Below are 21,189 nucleotides of genomic sequence, written 5' to 3' on the forward strand. Positions count from 1 at the left end.
TCACAAAATTTTTTTTAATAGGCGTCGTTATTACGTTATATATATATATATATATATATATATATATATATATATATATATATATTTTTAAATTTTATTCTTACTTCATTTAACTTAGCCACTCAATTTAATAGATATCCATACATCAACAATAATTTTGCAAAGGTTTTGTGTGATAGACTTTTCAAAAAAAAAAATTTAATCACTAGTCTAATAAGATATTACTACTACAAAACTTAAAATTGTATTTTAACCCTAGTCCTTTAGATGGACATGATTCTTGCTTTGTTTCCAAATGAATGGATCAATGAAATTTTTTTTTTATTTATTATAAACAATTCTTCATATGGTATTAAAATTTTTTAAAAGGTAAATTATAATGATTTTTCTTAAAGTGTGATTTAATTAGACACGTCAACTCAGTCATAAAAATTTAATGTGCTGACCAAAATGCCCTTCAACTTAAATAAAATGACTTTATGACCCTTAAAATGCTACAAAAATTATAAAAGGTCAAAGTATTCAAATATTTTTAAGTAAAATAGTTGCCTTCTACCCTATAAACAATTCTTCATATACTTCCTTCTACAGGTGAGGTGTCACAATAATATTTTGACACGTGTTTTTTTAAAAAAGTAAATAATTATGAATCAGGTCAACTTTAACCGGGAAATTCTCTATTGTGACTCTCTCTTCAGAGATACCCAAGTAAAACACACCATTGATTGCTTGAAAACTACTGGAGCAGGGAGGCCACATCGACCCTCGTGGATGCCATTATCTCAAGCTAAATCAGGATAACCTCTATCAGAAAGAGAACGAGGTGGTCGACATTGTCAACAACATCGTTCAAGGAGGAGACTATCTTTTGATTTGCTACAAAAATATTTATATACATATAGATGCTATGTAGACTGCAATTACCTATGAATTGAAGAGAGAGAGAGAGAGGTGGGAAGAGAGATGGAGAGAAGGGGGAGAGCGGCGGTGGTGGTGGAAGGTGAGGAGTGACAGGGATTAGAGGAATTAGAGTTGGCTATGGAGATTTGATAGAAAGAGAACTTTTTCAGTTGGGTTTAACCCGTTAAAAAACGATTCTAGTGTATTTTTAATTTTTAATATTATATTAATATTTTAATACACATGTCATTTTTTTTAAGGCACATGATTTATTAAAAAATAGCAATGAAACCTTCCTAACTTGAGGCTTCCACCAAATTTTTAGAGGAATTGATTTCTGTAGCATCATTACAAAACCCAATTCAACCAAGTGCATATGTTTCATTTTTGGAACACTGTTTTGCTCAGGAGTACTTGAATAAGAAAGCTGATTTACTATCCCTTTTTCAGTCAAATGATCTAAAAATGCTTTCTTTTAAAATTCACCACCCCCATCCGATTGAAAATTTTGTATTTCTTTCCCGAGTTATTTTTCAACCATCTTTTGAAAATTAACAAATGTATAAAAGAAATCTAATTTATGCTTTAGAGGATAGAACCAACAGAAGCCCGAAAAATCATCTGCAAATACGACATAATACAAAAATCCTTAAATCAAGGGCGGATTCAGGATTTCTGGTTAGAGTGGACTAATATTAAACATAAATTTAATAACAAATTTCTTAAAAAAATAAATAAATAATTATAACATAATATAGATAAATATTTGAATTCAAAGATTACAAAATATCTATCTAAGTTGTGTTCGACGAATTCGTCAATAATAAACTCTAAGTCAATTTTTCAAACAAATTCCCGTTCAAGGTTGATGGTAATGTAGTCAGCAAGAAATTCATTTCTAATCATGCTACACATTGTTGTTTTAACACGTTTTGTGCTTGGGTGGGAGGTTGAGGTGGACTAATACTAACAATATATATATATATATATATATATATGTATTTTTTTTTTTTTGAGTTGAGCTAATATTAGTATAGCAAAAAAAAATTTTTTTTTTTTTTGAGTGGGGTAGAGCCCACCTTTGCCTACCCCTCTGTCTGCCTTTGCCTTGAATAGATGAGGAGAGTGATGTTCCCCATAAGTTGGAATGAACTTAATTTAAAGGTTTCAGAGGCATATAATTTGTAGAAAAGAAATGCAATTTGCAACTTTTGCTAAGCTGACAATTCATACAAAGTCCAATAGACTTCTTATTGACTGAAATGAAATTATTACTCCATTGAAATGAAATTATTACTACCGCTGCCACTTCCATTGCCTTCCACCATCACTATAGTCACACCACTATTTTCTTTCACCACAATCACCACACTATTGTCACCGCCTTCCACCAACACCATTGCCACCTTCCACCACCACTATTGCCACCAATTTCCACCATTGCCACCATCTCCGCCTTGCAACACTACCACCTATACTAGTACCGCTTTCCACCATTCACTACTGTCATTACCACCATTTTTTAAAAAAAAATTATTAGAGAATATCATTTTGTTAATTTAATTTAATTTATTCGTTATTAAGAGGGATATTTTGGAGAATTCAATTAAAAATTTATTTCATTCTAAATTTTAAATTGATCCAACTATCTATTAGAATGATTACTATTATTTCATTCCTACAAATTTCATATTTACAACCAAACAATAAAATAGAATGACCATTCCACAACAAACGTAGCATGAATAGTTTAGTACTTAGGATTGAGGATGACCCAACCCACGATGCCAAACATCTTCATCTGTACTCCTAAACCGATTTGAGAAAAAGACTTGAGCTTTAGGCCTTCCAAAAGTGTAGAGTCCTCCATGCTTACTTTTTGTTCCGAGTTTTTGTTGTGTCTTGGCGATCCTTTATTATAAAACGATCATTGTCAAACTCAAAGAAACAAGGATAATTAGAAGTTAATTAAGAGACAAATAACCAGATTTTTCTTAATAGAGGACACCAAAAACACATCTCGGAAAGGAATCTGATGCTTGTTATTTTTAATTTCTCCTTCACCGGTATTGGTGATATGTAATTTATCTCCATGTCCTACCACAACATAGTAGCAAATCGATACCAGCACTTCAATGTTTCTTGACCTTTATTTCTACAGATTTGACATATAACAGGATGATTTCCACTGCGTTTTGGTGGGAATGAATTTCATTGCTGTTGATAATCATGAATAGGTTTTGTAGGAACATGTACCATGTCCTATGTTTGAATGAAGCTCTGCCCCTAGATGAGAATGATGATCCACCTCATCGTCTAAAATTTCCCTTATTTTTTATTTGTTGAGTAGCGAAAGCCATTGTGTGTTTGGAGGACCTATAAGGCGACGAGACCTTGAGATACAGGTAATTCATTAATAAAAATGTGATGAAAAAAGTCAACTTTTAATGCAAATATTCCTTCTTTTTCAAATTAATAAAATTCAAATGTTATTTAACAGAAAAGCATATATCCGAAGAATGGAGACTCGTGTAAATGTTAAATTTTTTTTATTGCATTCCTAGGAGTAAAATAAATTGAAATGTTTTTTTTTTTTTTTTTAATCAGAATAATTATATTTGCGGATGTGTGAAAACTATATTTTTGACTTTCTCTTGTGTGTTATGTTATTGAACTTATGTTATCAATGATGAAATATGCATATGAAGTAGATTTTGGTTATTGAACTTGTTGGGGTTGAAATTCGCCGTGATCTGGTACGATACCGTTTCTTGCAAAACAAAGACGGTTAAGTCAAACACCAATGTGGTATCAACCGTAGACCCTCTGACGATCAAGTTAGTGGGGGTTTCTAGAGAAAGAAATGCTATTGTAATAGTTCAAGCAGGATTTTTTGTGTATACCTTGTTCCCGAGTCGTCTCATATTTATGGTTTTTTGTTGATATAGTCGGTTGAGTTTATTAAAGATTGGATTTATCTTTAATAACAACTTCCCTTATCCTTGTTAACCGAATGACGTCGTTCTTATCGTAGACTCTGTCACGGTTCGAAAGTTGAAGAAGTTTGGCGGCTGGTCAACGCCTAGTTGCCTCTATCGTTATGTCAAGGTAGGTTTATTTTTCCCTATCAGTTACCCCCTATTTCCTGATACGTTTCGGACCAAGGAAATAGTGATTAATATGTATATGTACTTTCTTATATTTTATTTATTTCATTTTCACTACAAATCCCTTTCCAAATTTTAGTAGGACTCTTTCAAGAGAATTTCATTCTTACTCAAAAAGGATTTCCTTATAATAAAAATAAATAAATAAATTTATTTATTTACCTCCCTTTTTTTTTTTTTTTTTGGTCCAAAATCCTTTAAGCTGGATCTTAACTTTGAATTTCTTGTGGATTGTTGTAGTTATTATTGTTTTTACTCTGATTCTTTCAAACCTCAATTGCGAGATACGTAGTTGAGTCCAGCCGTCTCTGTCAGGTTGTTGGTGTAATTCCAGAGTGGTTTCGCTATTTTCACGATATCCACAATCTCATCATGCTTGTGCATGAAGATAATTTGAATGTTGAATCCCAATCTCAAGACTCAAATTCTGAAAGTGTTGAAGAACTTGATCCTGATTATGCTGGCGAATCTAGTGTTGATTACCCCTCAAGACCAATGACTGTTTTTTCTAAGCAACTCCCACGTGCAGGAGAATCCTCAATTAGGGATGATAATTTAGATAATTTTAGATTTAAAATATTCCATTCCTTCATCTATTCACCTTCATAAACTCAAATCAGAAGATAGATGTTCTTCTATTCGTTTGGGTGAGGTATGCTTTTTCGAGTTGACTTTTACTGATGGTTTGCGTTTTCCGATTCATCCATTTGTAGAAGATTTACTTTTCCATCTGAAGATAGCTCCTTCTCAAATTGCCCCTAATTCATGGAGAATTATTATAGGCTATTTGATTATTTGGGGAAGGTGTGGCAATGGTCGCCTAACAATAAATCAATTCTTACATTTTTATTATCCCAAGAAAAGGATAACTTCTGGTACTTCCAGTGCAGATCGAAGAAGATATTCCTCATTGTTGCAGCTCCTGAAAACAATAAAGGCTGGAAGAGTCGTTTCTTTTTTATTTCCGGTGCGTACAAAAAATTTTCAAGTTTTTGGAGTAATTCAGATCCTGCAGGTAAAGATATATATATATATATATTTTAACCCTTGGTAGTGCTGTAAATATATATATATATATATATATATATATATATATATATATATATAATTTTTTTTTAAGCCTTGGCACTCGGGAACAGTGCCGCGGGTACTGTTCACTAGAACAGTAAAAAAAATTTAAAATATTTTTTTAGACCTTGGCACTATTCCCTCGGGAACAGTAAAAAAATATTAACTTTTTTTTTATTAATTAATTAATTAATTTATTTAAAACCTTGAGGGAAATTTATTTTATTTATTCATTTAGAGAATTGCAACTTACAATTCTTTTCCAGACTTCAAGGAGAAACTAGTTCTCTCAGCCCAAGAGGAGAAATACGTAGGTAATGCCTTTGCTTACCCAGTGAAGACCTTTAGTGCTCTTGTGACTGATAAAGCTTTACAATTGTATGTACGAGCTACTTGCTCAATTGAAATTCTCACCCCTTCACGAGAAAGGTAAGAAAAATAAAGGTACCCATACCTATACTTATTGGTTTTATTATTATTATTACTTTTTATGTAGGCAAGAAATTTAGTAAAAGACTTTTGGCCCAAGTCCAGTCAAGTAATCTTCCCTCAACTCATGCTTCCAAAAAATTACGCAAGGTAGGAGAGGAACATCAAGGTAGATTTTCAAGCTCTAGAGTGTTATTAAGACCTACTCCTATATCTTTAGGTTTCGGTAAATTTGGTGGGGTTCCTACGGGATTCGAGAGTTTTGGTTCGGTGTCGACTTCCACCAACCAAGCCTTTTCCCAAGGGGAATCGATTCTTGATAACGTTAGTGTCGCATATGATAGGTTACATAAAATGGTGGTAAAAGATGACTCAGCCAGATTGCAGAACCTACCGGCAGTTGAGTTTTCACGGAAATTTCTTCATCTAATTAGCTAGGTGAGACTTTACTCTTATCATGTGCATCCTTTTTTTTTCTTTTTTCTTTTTTAACTATTTGCCATAATTTATTTATTTATTGATAGGGCACTACATACTCTATTGTCATTGCAAAAGAATATGAGAAGTTTTCCCTAGAGATAACTTCCCTCAAGGCTAAATATGAAGATGTTACTTCTATACTTAAAATTAAAGAAGATTACTTGGTTAATGCAAAATTAAGCTTTCAAGATGAGAAAGTGAGACTTACCAAAGAATACTTTGATAAGCTTGAACTTGAGAAGCTAGCTGCCGTGGAGAGCTTTAAAAATTCTGATGAGTTTGTGATACCTGCGGATTTCCGAATGCGGGTTGGCCAGGCCCACGCCTGAATATCCGAGGATATCAAAAACAAATCGGCAATAAACGAACACATAGTACAAAAGAATAAATAGGAGTAAATAATTTGCTGAAAAATAACTAAAAGAATAATCCAATAATAAAACCTCTTAATAAATTTCTATTAATAATAAAATCATTTTAATACAATAACTCCTCCATTAATACAACTTGGGAATCCATATTATGTGGACCCCTAAAAACCAATTTGAACAAGTGACAATAATAATTAGCTGCAACTGAAAAATGAGGCATAAAAGAATCTCCTATATAGAATCGGAAGAATGAAGTAGACTGATCCCTACTCAGCATGAACAATCCTCTACACTTAAAGAACACCTGAAAAATAATGGTGGGTCAGGCCAACAAACAAGTTCTACTCTACTATAGTCCAAGCAGAAATCCGATACACGTATACATCCTAGTCAATCCAACAATAACTAGTAGTCCGTACATACACACGCACACACACACACACACACACTAAAGGAACCTCACTAGACTATAGGGTTGCATCAACCTGAATAGTAGGCAACATGCAAAATGCACATATAGTGGGCATAAGTGCCTAGACTTACTAGGGCACACAACTACATTATATCTAGCTACACATCCCTAGCTATATACGCGCCTTAACCACTGATCCTGAGACTCAAGCTCATATCATAGCACCATAATTATATATATATATATATAATCCAGTAATCATCATTTCCAGTATAAAGTAATCATCAACAAGTAATCCTCTATAAGTCATTCAACTTGTTCAGCTGACCTGACTTGAATATAAGTAGGACTTAACATTTTAGTTAATTCATTTCCTTATACAAAATAGGTAGGACTTAACTGATAAGTTAATCCGTCCCTAAAGTGCCACCATCTCATATTAGTGCACTACATCCACACAATCAAATAATTGATGTAACAAATACGATAATACATCAATTAATCCAACAATTAACATAATAATAGAATATCATGCTATCACAAAATAGGAATAACTTAATACTTCTTTAAGCTTCCTACATCCTGTATCCTACACAAACTGAATCTTAAATATGCTGATATACAGCCAAATAAGCATTCTCCATATAAAATTCATGCTACACTTTTAATCTTAATTGTGAGAACAAAATAAAGATTAAATCCATTCATTCCTCCAAGAATTCAAATAGCATGTGTTGTTGCATTTAAGTTTATTTAAAATTTATTTAAACTCATCCCTAGTCCTTATTTAATGTTTAGGACCCTTCAAAATCAATTAAGATTAATTTAAACGCTTTTATGTAAATTCTCCAGGTAAGGCTTGAGCTTTTATCCTAATTGCTCGAGCTTCCTATCCATGGCTCGAGCTTCCTACTTCATGCTCGAGCTTCCTATTTTAGGCTCGAGCTTTACATCCCAGGCTCAAGCTTCCTTCTTCAGACTCGGGCTTTTCACCTAATTGCTTGAGCTTTTCTTTTCAGGCTCGAGCTTTGCCTCCAAGGCACGAGCACTGTAATAGCGAATCAAGCACTATTACGTGAAACAACCCAGAAACCCTATTGTGAATTTATTCTTTACTGTTTAAGAATTCTAAGGCATGTTTATAGGTTCCATCAATCCACAGATATGAAAATACATCATTTAAACATGTAAAAATTCATAAAGGAATCAAATCAAATCCATGAATTTATCAATTCATAAAACAAGAACAAATATGAACCAAATTCATAAAATCTATGTTTTAATCCAATTAAACATGCATAATTAATTAGTTTTATGTGTTTGAGAAATCCTGGAATTTCTTAGGCATATATAGAAACACAAATCAAAGGGAGAGAGATAGAAGAAGAACTTGTCTTAAACTTTCGGATCGAAAGTTAAATTTCTTCTTCCTTGATCTTCTTCTCCTTCCTTCTTCTTCCCCCTTCTCTCTCTAACTCTTTCTCTAGAATATATTACGTGATATATTTTTAACCCCATTTTCCAACCTATAGTTATGTATTTATAGGTTAAATAATAATCATATTCCTTTTCCCAATCCAAGTCAACTTAATAAAGAAAATAAATAAAATTAAAATATTAAAAAGGTAACTTAAAATATGTTACGTATATAATCTATGTATATCCTTATTAAATAAATAAAATATATACATTAGATTATTTATTAACAGATTATTTAATAATACTTAAGTTACCATAATATCAAAAGGTAACTTAAAACATGATACGTATAAAATCTATATATATCCTTAATATATAAAATATACATCAGATTAAAAATTAATACTAAAGTTACCATAAAAGTAATTAATAAATTACTTTTCCTTTTATATATGTATATACATATATATCTATATATATACATATACAACTATCCATGGATAATTATTCATACCCATCAAACCTCTTATCCAAATAATCCATGGAATCTAATTGGTTGGCCATTACTACTAACCATAACCATAAAATAAAATAAAATATTTAATCATTTAATCTACAATTAAGTACAATTAATCAAACACATCATTTAAGTACACAATCAAATAAACAAATAATACAAATAGTCAATTAATCAAGTAACACTTAATTTAATTAAACACATAAGCAATTGATCAAATAATCAATTAAACAATTAAAAACATAATTAAAACAAATAAATAAATACCGATACTATTTTTTTAAAATTAGGAGTATTACAGAGTTTAAGGTGCTCATAGGCAAGGCTTGCTGTGACGGTTTTGACCAGTTCAAAGCCGTTGTCAGCAAAGATCGTCCAGACATAGATTTTTCTATGTATGATATTCAAGTTGAGAGCGAAGAGGAAGATTGAGTTCCATAGTAATAGTTATATATATATATATATATATATATATATATATATATATATATTAGGTTTTTTACTTTCTTAGCATGTCGCTCCCTTAAAAACTTTTCAGAATTTCTCTTAATTTAGAAAATAGTTGTGTTGCTTTTGACATTTTGTCTTTCATGATGTTGCTCCATATTTATTATTTCTTTATGCGTAATTTCTTTTCTATTGATGCGGCTCTCCCTTTATGGTATTGAATACATCTTTCTTAAAGAAATATTCGAACACTTTTTCAGGCTTCACTCAGCCCGTCCTTCTTCTGAAGGAATGTGTTTTTACGAGCTTCACTCAGTTCGTCCCTTTAATAAGGGAATGTCAATTATTTCTTTTAATAAAGAAATGGACTTAACATTTTACTAGTACTTTAATAACTTATTAAAATCAATAGTAATATCGTCAGCAGTAGAAAAATGTGAAATAAAAACGAATAATTATTTTTATTAAAAAAACCTTATCGAAAATAATATTCGACAGTCGATCATCAGTATTCATTAAATACTGGTCCGCGTTATTGAAGCTAAAAACATATTATCACTTTAAAAGTGAGATCACATAAAAGTAAATAAAAAACTATAGCCTGGCATAAGTACTTACTGGTAATATTTCCTCAAATGTTTAACATTCTATGGGTGGGAAAGTTAGCTTCCACCAAGTGTCTTTAACCAATATGCCCCCGGTCTGTTACTCTGGGTTACTCAATAGGGGCCCTCCCAGTTGGGAGCTAACTTTCCTTCTCCCTTTTCCTTAGTAGCCGAGGTAATTTCGCGAAGCACCAGGTCTCCTGGCTCGAACCTCCTTAGCTTGACCCAAGCATTGTAGTACTTAGATACCATCCGCTGGTAAGCTGCAACCTTGACTTGGGTCTGCTCTCTTTTTTCTTCTACCAGGTTCAAGTTTAATCGCAGTTCCATCTCGTTCTGTTAAGGTTCAAAATACTTGGTTCTGAAGGTGGCAACTTTTGTCTCTACCGGGATCACCGCTTCACTTCCAAAAGCTAACCCAAAGGGGGTCTCCCCAGTGGGGGTTCTCACGGTAGTGCGATAGGCCCATAAAACTCCAGGTATCTTTTCAAGCCACAAGCCCTTGGCCTTTTTTAGGCACGTCTTGATCATCTTCAGTATCATCCTATTCGTGACCTCAACTTGCCCATTGGCTTGGGGATGGGCAGGAGAAGAGAAACGAATTTTGATCCCAAGCTCATTACAAAAATGATTGTATTGTTCACTATCAAACTACTTCCCATTATCTATCATAATCACCCTTGGTGCTCCGAACTTGCAGATTATTGCCTTCCAAAAAAATTCTTTACTTCATTCGCTCCAATATGAGCTAATGGCTCAGCCTCCACCCATTTGGTAAAGTAATCGATGGCCACAATTGCGTATTTAGTTTGTACCTTCCCTGGGGGTAAGGAGCCGATAAGGTCCGTTCCCAATTGGGCCAAAGGCCACAGCCCTGTAAGAGGAGTTAACTCTTTTGCGGGTCATTTTGGGACATTGGCGAATCTTTGGCACTTGTCACATTTTCTCACAAAATCAAGTGCATCTTTCTACATAGTAGGCCAAAAGTATCCTTGTCGGATAGCTTTATGCGTTAGTAATCTGCCCCCATCATGGTTTCCACAAAGGCCTTCATGTTTGTCCTTTAGAATGTAGTTTGCCTCATCAACGGAGACACAACGTAAGTAGGGTAGAGAAAATCCCTTCTTATAGAGAACCCCACCAATGAGGGAATATTTTGCTGCACGCATCCTGACCTTTTGTGTTTCTATGAGATCTTGGGGTAGCTCTTCGTTCTCTATGTACCTGATAATGGGTTCTGCCCATTCCATGCATTGGATCACCTGGTGTATTTTCTGTCGTCAATCCCAAACTGTGCTAGGCTCATCCAAATGTTCCACAGGTATGGCTTTATCTTCCTCTGCGGTTGCTAGTCGAGCTAGGGTGTCTGCCTGCTTATTATCTTCTCGGGGGATCCGATGAATGGAAAACTTCTTAAAACAACTCTTGATATCTTTTATCTTATGCAGATAGGTCTTCATCTTCTCATCCTTGGCTTCATATTCCCCCTGGACTTGTCCAGCTATCAGTTGAGAATTAGTTTACGCTATTAGTCGCTTGACTTCTAGGGCTTTAGCCATCTTGAGGTCGGCCAGGAGGGCCTCATATTCCGCCTAATTGATAGTTGCCTTAAATCCAAACCTGAGTGCGAATTTGATGCGTTCCCCCCCTGGGGAGAAAATTACTAGCCCTGCCTCACTTGCACGGGCATTGATTGACCCGTCTACATATAATGTCCAAGTAGATTCAGTTTTTTCTTACTCCTTTAAGCCATGCTTGTGCTCATCTTCTGGTATGAATTCTGCTATAACATCTGCCAGTACCTGAGCTTTTAAAGACGTTCTGGGTTTGTATTGGATATTGAATTCTCCAAGTTCTACCGACCACTTCGTGAGTCGCTCCGAAGTATCAGGTTTGAGGAGGACCCGCCTAAGTGGCTGGTCTGTCAATACTATAATTGTATGCGCTTGGAAGTAAGGCCTGAGTTTCCTTGCAGAGACAACTAGAGCAAATGCCAACTTTTCTATCCTTGGGTATCTCTCTTCTGCCCCCCTGAATGCACGGCTAGTATAATATACTGGTTTTTGGATTCCCTCATCTTCGCAGACTAAGGCTGAGCTTACTGCCGATGGAGAAACTGCTAAGTACAAAACAGCTGCTCTCCTTGCATCGCCCGTGATAGTAACGGTGGTGAAGTGAGATACTCCTTCAGCTCTGTAAAAGTTGGTCGCACTCAGGTGTCCATGAAAAAGCTTTCATGAGCACACGAAAAAAAAGGTAAACACCTATCAGTTGCCCTAGAAATTAACCTGTTCAAAGCAACGATTCTTCCCGTCAGTCTTTGAAGTTCCTTGGTCGATGCTGGAGACCGCATGTTGAGAATGGCCTAGATTTTCTCGGGGTTGGCCTCTATCCCTCTCCTGTTTACCATGTAACCAAAGAATTTCCCAAAGGAGACACCAAAGGCACATTTGCCTGGGTTGAGCTTCATTTGGTGTTTCCTGAGGACTTAGAATGTCTCTTGTAGATCATCTAGGTGGTCTTGAGCTTTCAAGCTTTTTACGAGTATGTTAGCCATATATACTTCCATATTCCTTCCGATTTGGTTTTTAAACATCAAGTTGACTAGCCGCTGGTATATTGCACCAGCATTTTTGAGCCCAAAAGACATCACCTTGTAGCAATATACACCTCTGTCCGTGATGAAAGATGTCTTCTCTCTGTCTGATGGATGCAATGAGATTTGGTTATACCCTGAATACGCATCCATGAAACTGAGCAATTCATGGCCAGCCATTCCTTCTACCAACATGTCGATTCTTGGCAGAGGGAAGCTGTCTTTGGGGCACGCCTTATTTAAATTGGTAAAATCTACGCACAACCTCCACTTTCCATTGGCCTTTTTACTAAAACAATATTGGCCAACTAGTCAGGGTAATTAACCTCTTGGATAAAATTAGCTTTCAGAAGCTTGTTCACCTCTTCTGATATAGCCATGTTCTTCTTTGTAACAAATGTTCTTCGTTTTTTCCTGACAGGTTTGAATGTGGGATCCGTGTTTAATCGATGCTCGATTGTAGCTGGATTAATACCAGGCATGTTTTCATGTGACCATGCGAACACATCTTGATTATGTCTGATGAATTATACAAGAACATTCGTGAGATCTGAGGGGAGCAGAGACCCTATACTCACTTTTTTTGTTACGTCATTGTCATTTAGGCATATCTCCACCAAGTCCTTAATTAGTTTGGCTCGGTCTCGCTCTTTTTCTTCAATTTCTTCAACAATCAAGGCCTTTTGTTGCTTCTTTTCTTTGAGAGATGTAACATAGCATTCTCTAGCAGTGGTATGGTCTCCTCTTAGTTCGCCTACGCTATGTTCTATGGGGAAGCGCATCAAGAGGTGATAAGTCGAAGTGATGGCCCTCATCGAGTTTAAAGTCGTCCTTCCTAGGATGATGTTATAAGCAGATGGACAATCCACCACCAGGAAGTCTACCATGACAGTAACTTGTTTTGGGCTGGTTCCTATAGTGACTGGAAGAATGACCGCTCCTAAAGGATAGACATTATCTACCAAGAATCCCACCAATGGTGACCTAGTAGGTCTGAGTTTCTCCTTACCAATCTTTATTTTGTCAAATACATCAAGGAAAATGATATCAGCCGAACTTCTATTATCAACCAAGATCCGTCGAATACTATAGTTAGCGATCATCATGGTGACAACGAAAGGGTTGTCATGGGGTTGTTGCACGTCCTTAATATCTTCATCTAAAATGTGATAACAGGCACCTAGACGAGGTATTTTTCGATGTTGAATCTGTACTCCAACTTCGCACACCTTAGATTAGCTTCGCATTCTCCTGGCATGGGTCTTACGCGCTGAGCTTGATTCCCTACCTCTTGCACATTCCCCGGCTATGAGCCTGATTTCTCCCATTGGTTGCTGATCAGGGGGGCGGTTATCTCGACCTGCTCTTGGTGGATTAGTGTCGGTTTTGTCATTCCCTACAGTGAACTTTCGTATGTGTCCCTTTCGGATCAAACTCTCAATCTGATCCTTAAGGTCGAAGCAATCCTCTGTGGCGTGCCCATGGTCTTTGTAGAGCCTACAGTACTTATCACGAGGTCTTCTCGTCAGATCCGACTTCAACTTTGGTGGCCACTTCAGATATGGTTCATCTTAGATTTGCAGGAAAACTTGATCTATTGGCATATTTAAAGGAGTGTAATTTGCATATGTGATACCCCTAATTTTGGAACACGGATTGATCAAGTCCGCGCACAAAATCAAGGGATATCAAAACAATTTAAGTATTTAACAAGCACAAAATACAAAGAAGAATAATAAAGAATAAATAAACCGCTGAAGAAAACTAATAAATAAATATTACTTAATGATTCTCCAACAATTACAATTCGGAAATCCCATAACTCAAGGACCCCTTAAAACATTATCCAATAATCCAATACTATTTAAAAGTACACAAGATGAATAGACGAATGACAGTCTCCCAGATGCGGATCCTCAACCTCGAGACTGGAACCTCTAATAACCTGAAAAATAAATCGTGGGTTAAACCCTACGAGCAAGTTCACTCTACCAGGCCTCTGAAAACTAATAAGCAGATCATCTCTGATCAAAACCAAACCTAATAAAGTTTTAACTTTAATAAAGCACGATATACATGTCTATATATAATTATATATACTATACTAATCACATCCATTAATAGGTTTATTAAATTTCCATACCTATTAAATAATTATTAAAATAATATTCATACCTAGACCAATCTACCATTTCATTTTATAAAAACTCCTTTGACCTTAATCCCATCCTAGTCAGTTGTTTAATCATTTAAACAACAAATTATAATAAAAGAAATACTCTATTTAATCCCAACCCGATAATGATTTTAATTGTTTAAATCACATATCCAAAACCCAAGTTTTGACAAATCATCCACGTCTTCCCCAATATTATTTTACTAATGTAAAATAATACACTAACCAGTAAGTACTAAACTATTCTCATTTAAGAATATCTAACCCTAATCCAATCCATACATACAACAACCATAGATGATATTTTAATCATCTAACACATAATAACGTAATTATGCTTTGGCAAATCAACCATGCCGTTACAAATATTTTTATTTATATATTGGCAATTCAACCATGCTTCCACAAGTATATATATTTATACATTGGCAATTCAACCATACCTCCATGTATATATATTTATACATTGGCAATTCAACCATGCCTCCACAGGTATATTTATTCATACATTTAATTAGCAATTCATCCATGCGTCCCATGTATGTATTATATTCATACAAATATTTATGTAATATTTTTAATCCTTTGGCAATTCATCCATGCCTACATCTTAACCATGAATCACTTGAAACTTAACAATACGCTAAATCATACATAACTATCTCATGCATATTATACGCACATTATTGATTTAATAATCAACCTATCAAGATACAACAAATAAGAATGATAATATTAATCATTTTAAATGATATATATTTATATATATACCTACACATATATTATTTAATATATATATGTGTGTTTAACACCTTCCTTAATAATCCTTAATTTTTTTAAAAAATCAATATACATATATGTATATATATATATATATATATATACATATATTCATCCTTCTATACAACTCATAAACGAATTAAACTATATACGCATATATAAATATATATATATATATATATATATATATATATATATATATATATATATATATATATATACCCACACACACTTCCCTCCATAATAAATTATTAATTTATTATATTTACACAAATTAATGCTACTAAATATGTCAGAAATAGTTTCCCCTAAATACTCCATACCGGTTTAAATAGTTTTCCGACACCGTCTCACTAAAACGTAAATATCTCTTATTAGGATGAGAATCTGATAATGAAATTAGTACCATTGGAAAGAGGACGAAAAATCCTTGAATTTGAGCTCAAGAATGACCCAATTTCGATTTAAAATGATTAAGTTATAACTGTTTCAAGTTTGAATAACAAAACAGGAATAATAATATGTTGAGCTCAATGGTTACTGTGAACGCAACCGCACTGGATTAAAGTATGACACGTGGCGTACTATGATTCACTGGTGCATCAACTCTGATGGTGCGCACCGCACCAGATCCTATTCCTTTGATCAGATCTAATCTAGGATCCCTTTATGTGGTGCACTGAGTCTCTATGGAACCGCAACACACCAAATCATCCTCCAATCATCAACTCCAACTCAATGGCCCAGATCAGTTTACCCACCAACTTACTGTATGCCGCGCCACATAGGATTATGATACCTTGTTCATACGCCGATACATAAGCCGTATATATAAAATATATAAATAGGGTATATATATATATTTCAAATAAATAAAGAAAATAAATCTAATAAATTCCTTTAAAAAAATAGAAAAATACCAGAAAAATTCCAGAAAATTACAGAAAATTCCCATAAATTCTAGAAACACTAATTAACCCTCTTGGGTCTAGATCTAGCCTATTGATTGATGTAAACAAAATATACAACACATATATACAACAATAAAAATCCAAAATTCTAAAAAATAAAATATAATAATTCATATTTTAAATATTCCGTTCTAACCATCATTTAATCAATAAATTTAACCTTAAATTTTGATACTTAACATGAAATCCTTATGAGTTCTAAGAGGAAAGTTAGAGAAGAACTCGCCTGAAGGTTTCGAAACGAAACCGACGCTTCAAGCTTTAATTATCTCTTCCAATTCCGACGTCCTCCTTTTCAGATCCGACCTCCTCATTGTCAGCCCTTCTTCTTCCTCTCTCTCTGTCTATTTTATTTTTCTAACGTGTAAAACCTTTAACCCTAAAGCTTTATGTGTATTTTATACACATTAAATTCCAAATCCTATTCCAGCTTGTATTATGAATTAAAATTATAACCTTTAAATAATTTATATCTATAAACATATATTATATTACATATATATATATATAAATATATATTCCTTCCATAATTAACCCATTAGTTAATTAAATCATATATACATATATATATCAATAAATATATATCTATATATATATTCCATAACAATTATTAATTAATTATATATATATATATATATATATATTTATAATTAATACAAAAAGTGATCATTTAAATAATTAAATAACCACGGGCCTTCATTAAATATCCTAATAAGGTTTCATACAAGCCCAAGACCACGTCTTTTGGTCCAACTTTCCTTAAACCCAATCCAATTAATTTAAATAAATAAGATAATTAATTAAATACTGAAATTAAAATAACTAATTACATGAAGTACATAAACAAACAAGAATTTACAACTAAGTCACACAATACCAATAAAATCAACACACTAATAATTCAATCAATAATCAACCACACAAACAATCAATCATCATACATAATCACGAAATATAACTTAATTAAAATAAGATAATTAATCTAGCACTCAATAAAATAAAATAAATCATTGAAGAATAAAATAAAGTAATTAGTCCTAATTAATTAATCCTTTAAAAATATCGGGGTATTACATTCTTCCCCCCTAACAAAAGGAATTCTGTCCTCGGAATTCACGAATCCATGAAATAAAAACTTTGATTATTTAATTTCAAATTTCATTATTCCTTTTATCCGTGTGGAAATTAACCCATCCACACATATTCATAACTAGCAGACACATCTCGTAATTAGCTAATTCCATATTTATATAATTGATAAATATAAATACACACTAGAGACTCTCACTGGATTAAAGCAGTCTCAACCGGATAGTGGGTATCTCATGTAAAACGTACACAAAGGTGGTCACGAGTCCTTCTACCAGAGCCCACATATCCTTAAATCCAGCTACCCATCTTAATCGGCAATATACGCCTCCATCCTAACCACTGATCCTAAGACTCAAGCTCATATCGTGGCACATAACTATATAATCCATTATATCCAAACATAAAAGTAAACTATCCAACCATATTATTTCAATGGCATGCCATCCAACTATTCCGTTGACCTGACACGAATAAGTAGGACTTAACTCTATGGTTAATCCGTTCCCTTATAAATATATAGGTAGGACTTAACTTCTTTGGTTAATCCGTCCCTGAAATGCCACCGTCTCATACCGGTGCATTAAACCATACAATCCATAAATAAATAGGTAGGACTTAACTATTCCGTTAATCCATCCCTAAAATACACAAATAAGTAGGACTTAACTTTTCCGTTAATCCGTCCCTAAAATACAACCATATTATTTTAATGGTGCATAAATCCATAAAATTCATAATTGATGCAACATATATAATTATACATCAAATAAGCCAGAAGTAAAGATAACAAGAATCCGACAAATACATGATTATATTATATGCCAATACATGATTAAAATCACGTAAATATACATTGAAATAACATTAAGCAACAAAATCCTCCATTCACCACAAATTAATTAAAATTTCAAATTGTTCAAGTCCTTAGCATATTAATGTATATTATGCATTATGAAATTTTAACCAGTTTATTTCAACCATGTAAATCACCTAATTTGATCTAAATAACCTTGGAACACCCCAATCCTCAAAACAGAACTTAAAACCCAATTCTGCAATTACATTTATTCTCCCTGAAAAATACTGAGTGTAGAAGTAATAACTTCCCACCATTCAGTTATCTACACTATCTCACATCTGTGTTTACTATGTAAACGTAAACTATCGATATTCGTAGTCTATGTCATTCAATCAGTTTCTACAATAAATATTGTCTCACTGATTTAGCAAACAATACTGGCACCTACGCTCTTGCCTCCTCAAATACCTTCCAAATCGATGTCCTACCGTTTGTAGATAAGACTAAACGATTTAACTATAGGACGCACTAACAGACCAAATTTAGAATACAAAGAATCCTAAACTTAAGCTCTAAGTAAAAGAGTACACAACGCGGAAGTCACACAACGAAAGACACCCTAGGGACACTTGAACCTGGAGTGCTCTGATACCAACTGTGATACCCCCTAATTTTGGAACACGGATTGATCAAGTCCGCGCACAAAATCAAGGGATATCAAAACAATTTAAGTATTTAACAAGCACAAAATACAAAGAAGAATAATAAAGAATAAATAAACCGCTGAAGAAAACTAATAAAATTCCAAAAAATAAAATATAATAATTCATATTTTAAATATTCCGTTCTAACCATCATTTAATCAATAAATTTAACCTTAAATTTTGATACTTAACATGAAATCTTTATGAGTTCTAAGAGGAAAGTTAGAGAAGAACTCGCCTGAAGGTTTCGAAACGAAACCGACGCTTCAAGCTTTAATTATCTCTTCCAATTCCGACGTCCTCCTTTTCAGATCCGACCTCCTCATTGTCAGCCCTTCTTCTTCCTCTCTCTCTGTCTATTTTATTTTTCTAACGTGTAAAACCTTTAACCCTAAAGCTTTATGTGTATTTTTATACACATTAAATTCCAAATCCTATTCCAACTTGTATTATGAATTAAAATTATAACCTTTAAATAATTTATATCTATAAACATATATTATATTACATATATATATATATATAAATATATATTCCTTCCATAATTAACCCATTAGTTAATTAAATCATATATACATATATATATCAATAAATATATATCTATATATATATTCCATAACAATTATTAATTAATTATATATATATATATATATATATTTATAATTAATACAAAAAGTGATCATTTAAATAATTAAATAACCACGGGCCTTCATTAAATATCCTAATAAGGTTTCATACAAGCCCAAGACCACGTCTTTTGGTCCAACTTTCCTTAAACCCAATCCAATTAATTTAAATAAATAAGATAATTAATTAAATACTGAAATTAAAATAACTAATTACATGAAGTACATAAACAAACAAGAATTTACAACTAAGTCACACAATACCAATAAAATCAACACACTAATAATTCAATCAATAATCAACCACACAAACAATCAATCATCATACATAATCACGAAATATAACTTAATTAAAATAAGATAATTAATCTAGCACTCAATAAAATAAAATAAATCATTGAAGAATAAAATAAAGTAATTAGTCCTAATTAATTAATCCTTTAAAAATATCGGGGTATTACAGCATACCTCTCCACACTCTTATAACGAGACATCCTTTCATTCTGGTTGGCCATGGGTTTCTTATACTTAGTTTCCTTTTCATCTTTAGTTGTCAAGGCTGGCCTTTTCTTGTCTGCCTTCTTATCATCCCCTTCTTTTCCCTTTCTCACAGTCATGGTATCTTCAGCATTCATGTGTTTTTGAGCTCGAACCAATAACTCGGCTATGTTGGCAGGGGGTTCCTTTGATAAAGAGAAGAGGAATCTCGAGGTTTAGCGTCCTCCCATAAAGGTGGTCAGGGCCACCTTGTCATTCGCTTCCTCCATCTGCAGCATCTCCGTGTTAAAACGACCAATGTAGTCTCGTAGTGACTCTTCCTTCTGCTGCTTCACCGTGAGAAAGTAGGTAGCCGGGCTTTTATGCCTCTGGCTAGCAATGAAATGGCCTACAAAGTGCTTACTCAATTCTTCAAAGGTTTTGATGGTCCCTGGCTTCAGCTTGTTGAACTATACCCGTGCTGATCCTTTGAGGGTCGTTGGGAAGGCCCTGCACATGATCTCATCCAGTATCGCATGCAGATGCATAAGCGCTTGAAAAGTCTCCAAGTGGTCAAGGGGATCTCTAGTTCCGTCAAAACTTTCAGTTGAGGGCATCTTAAATTTTCTCGGCAAGGGACATTTCATAACCGAGGGGCTGAACGACAAGTTGGTCTTCTGCACCAAACCATCTATGTCTGTAGTACCTTTCCCCTTCATGGTCTGCATCACATCCTCCATCTTCGCCTTGAGATCCTGCATCTCTAGGTCAAAATGGAAAAACTCCTCTGTCTTTTCAATGACTGTTATGTCTTCATGGGGTCGGGATAGAAGAGACGGGTGGATCACCTCTCTATGTCGGTTCCCCACCTGGCTTTGTTCCACTTCAGTCTCACTTCAGGAAGGATGATTATCCTGCTCCTCAAGATTCCCATTACCTCCGTTTGGATTCGAGAGATCTTGTCGTGGCAAGTTCTGTTGAACCGGTGGAACAAGATGTTGCAGGAGTGCTGCATTTTGCTGGATTAACTGGTCCATACCCTGATTCAGAGTTTGGACCTGTAGTTCCAACGCTGCAAGCCGTTCCTGGTCGTTTGGGACGTCTAGGTGTTCACCTTGACTAGATCCTTGCAACGATGTTCCTTCGGTAACCA

The 21,189-nt window shown here is 34.0% G+C and overlaps 1 protein-coding gene across 1 annotated transcript; it reads right to left on the reverse strand.

The window, feature by feature from the left end:
• Positions 1-12,938: 12,938 nt before the first annotated feature.
• On the reverse strand, positions 12,939-20,194 carry LOC132304974 (uncharacterized). The gene is made up of 3 exons (XM_059802668.1): positions 20,021-20,194; positions 13,700-13,964; positions 12,939-13,570 (listed from the first exon to the last, which is right to left on the reverse strand). Exons 1-3 carry the CDS (start codon positions 20,192-20,194, stop codon positions 12,939-12,941), a joined length of 1,071 nt encoding a protein of 356 aa, XP_059658651.1.
• Positions 20,195-21,189: the final 995 nt, after the last annotated feature.

The sequence above is a fragment of the Cornus florida genome, unplaced genomic scaffold (assembly GCF_030987335.1).
Source record: "Cornus florida cultivar Cherokee Brave unplaced genomic scaffold, ASM3098733v1 CherokeeBrave_3.0.0_Hap2_Chr04, whole genome shotgun sequence".
Taxonomy (NCBI): domain Eukaryota; kingdom Viridiplantae; phylum Streptophyta; class Magnoliopsida; order Cornales; family Cornaceae; genus Cornus; species Cornus florida.

Coding starts and splice junctions, on each gene's coding strand:
- LOC132304974 (XM_059802668.1), bottom strand. CDS start 20,194: ATGAATGCTGAAGATACCATGACTGTGAGAAAGGGAAAAGAAGGGGAT. Junction 13,965..20,020: donor AGAGTGTGGAGAGGTATGCT/GTAATACCCCGA, acceptor CCATATCTGAAG/TGGCCACCAAAGTTGAAGTC. Junction 13,571..13,699: donor AGCCGGGGAATGTGCAAGAG/GTAGGGAATCAA, acceptor ATCACATTTTAG/ATGAAGATATTAAGGACGTG.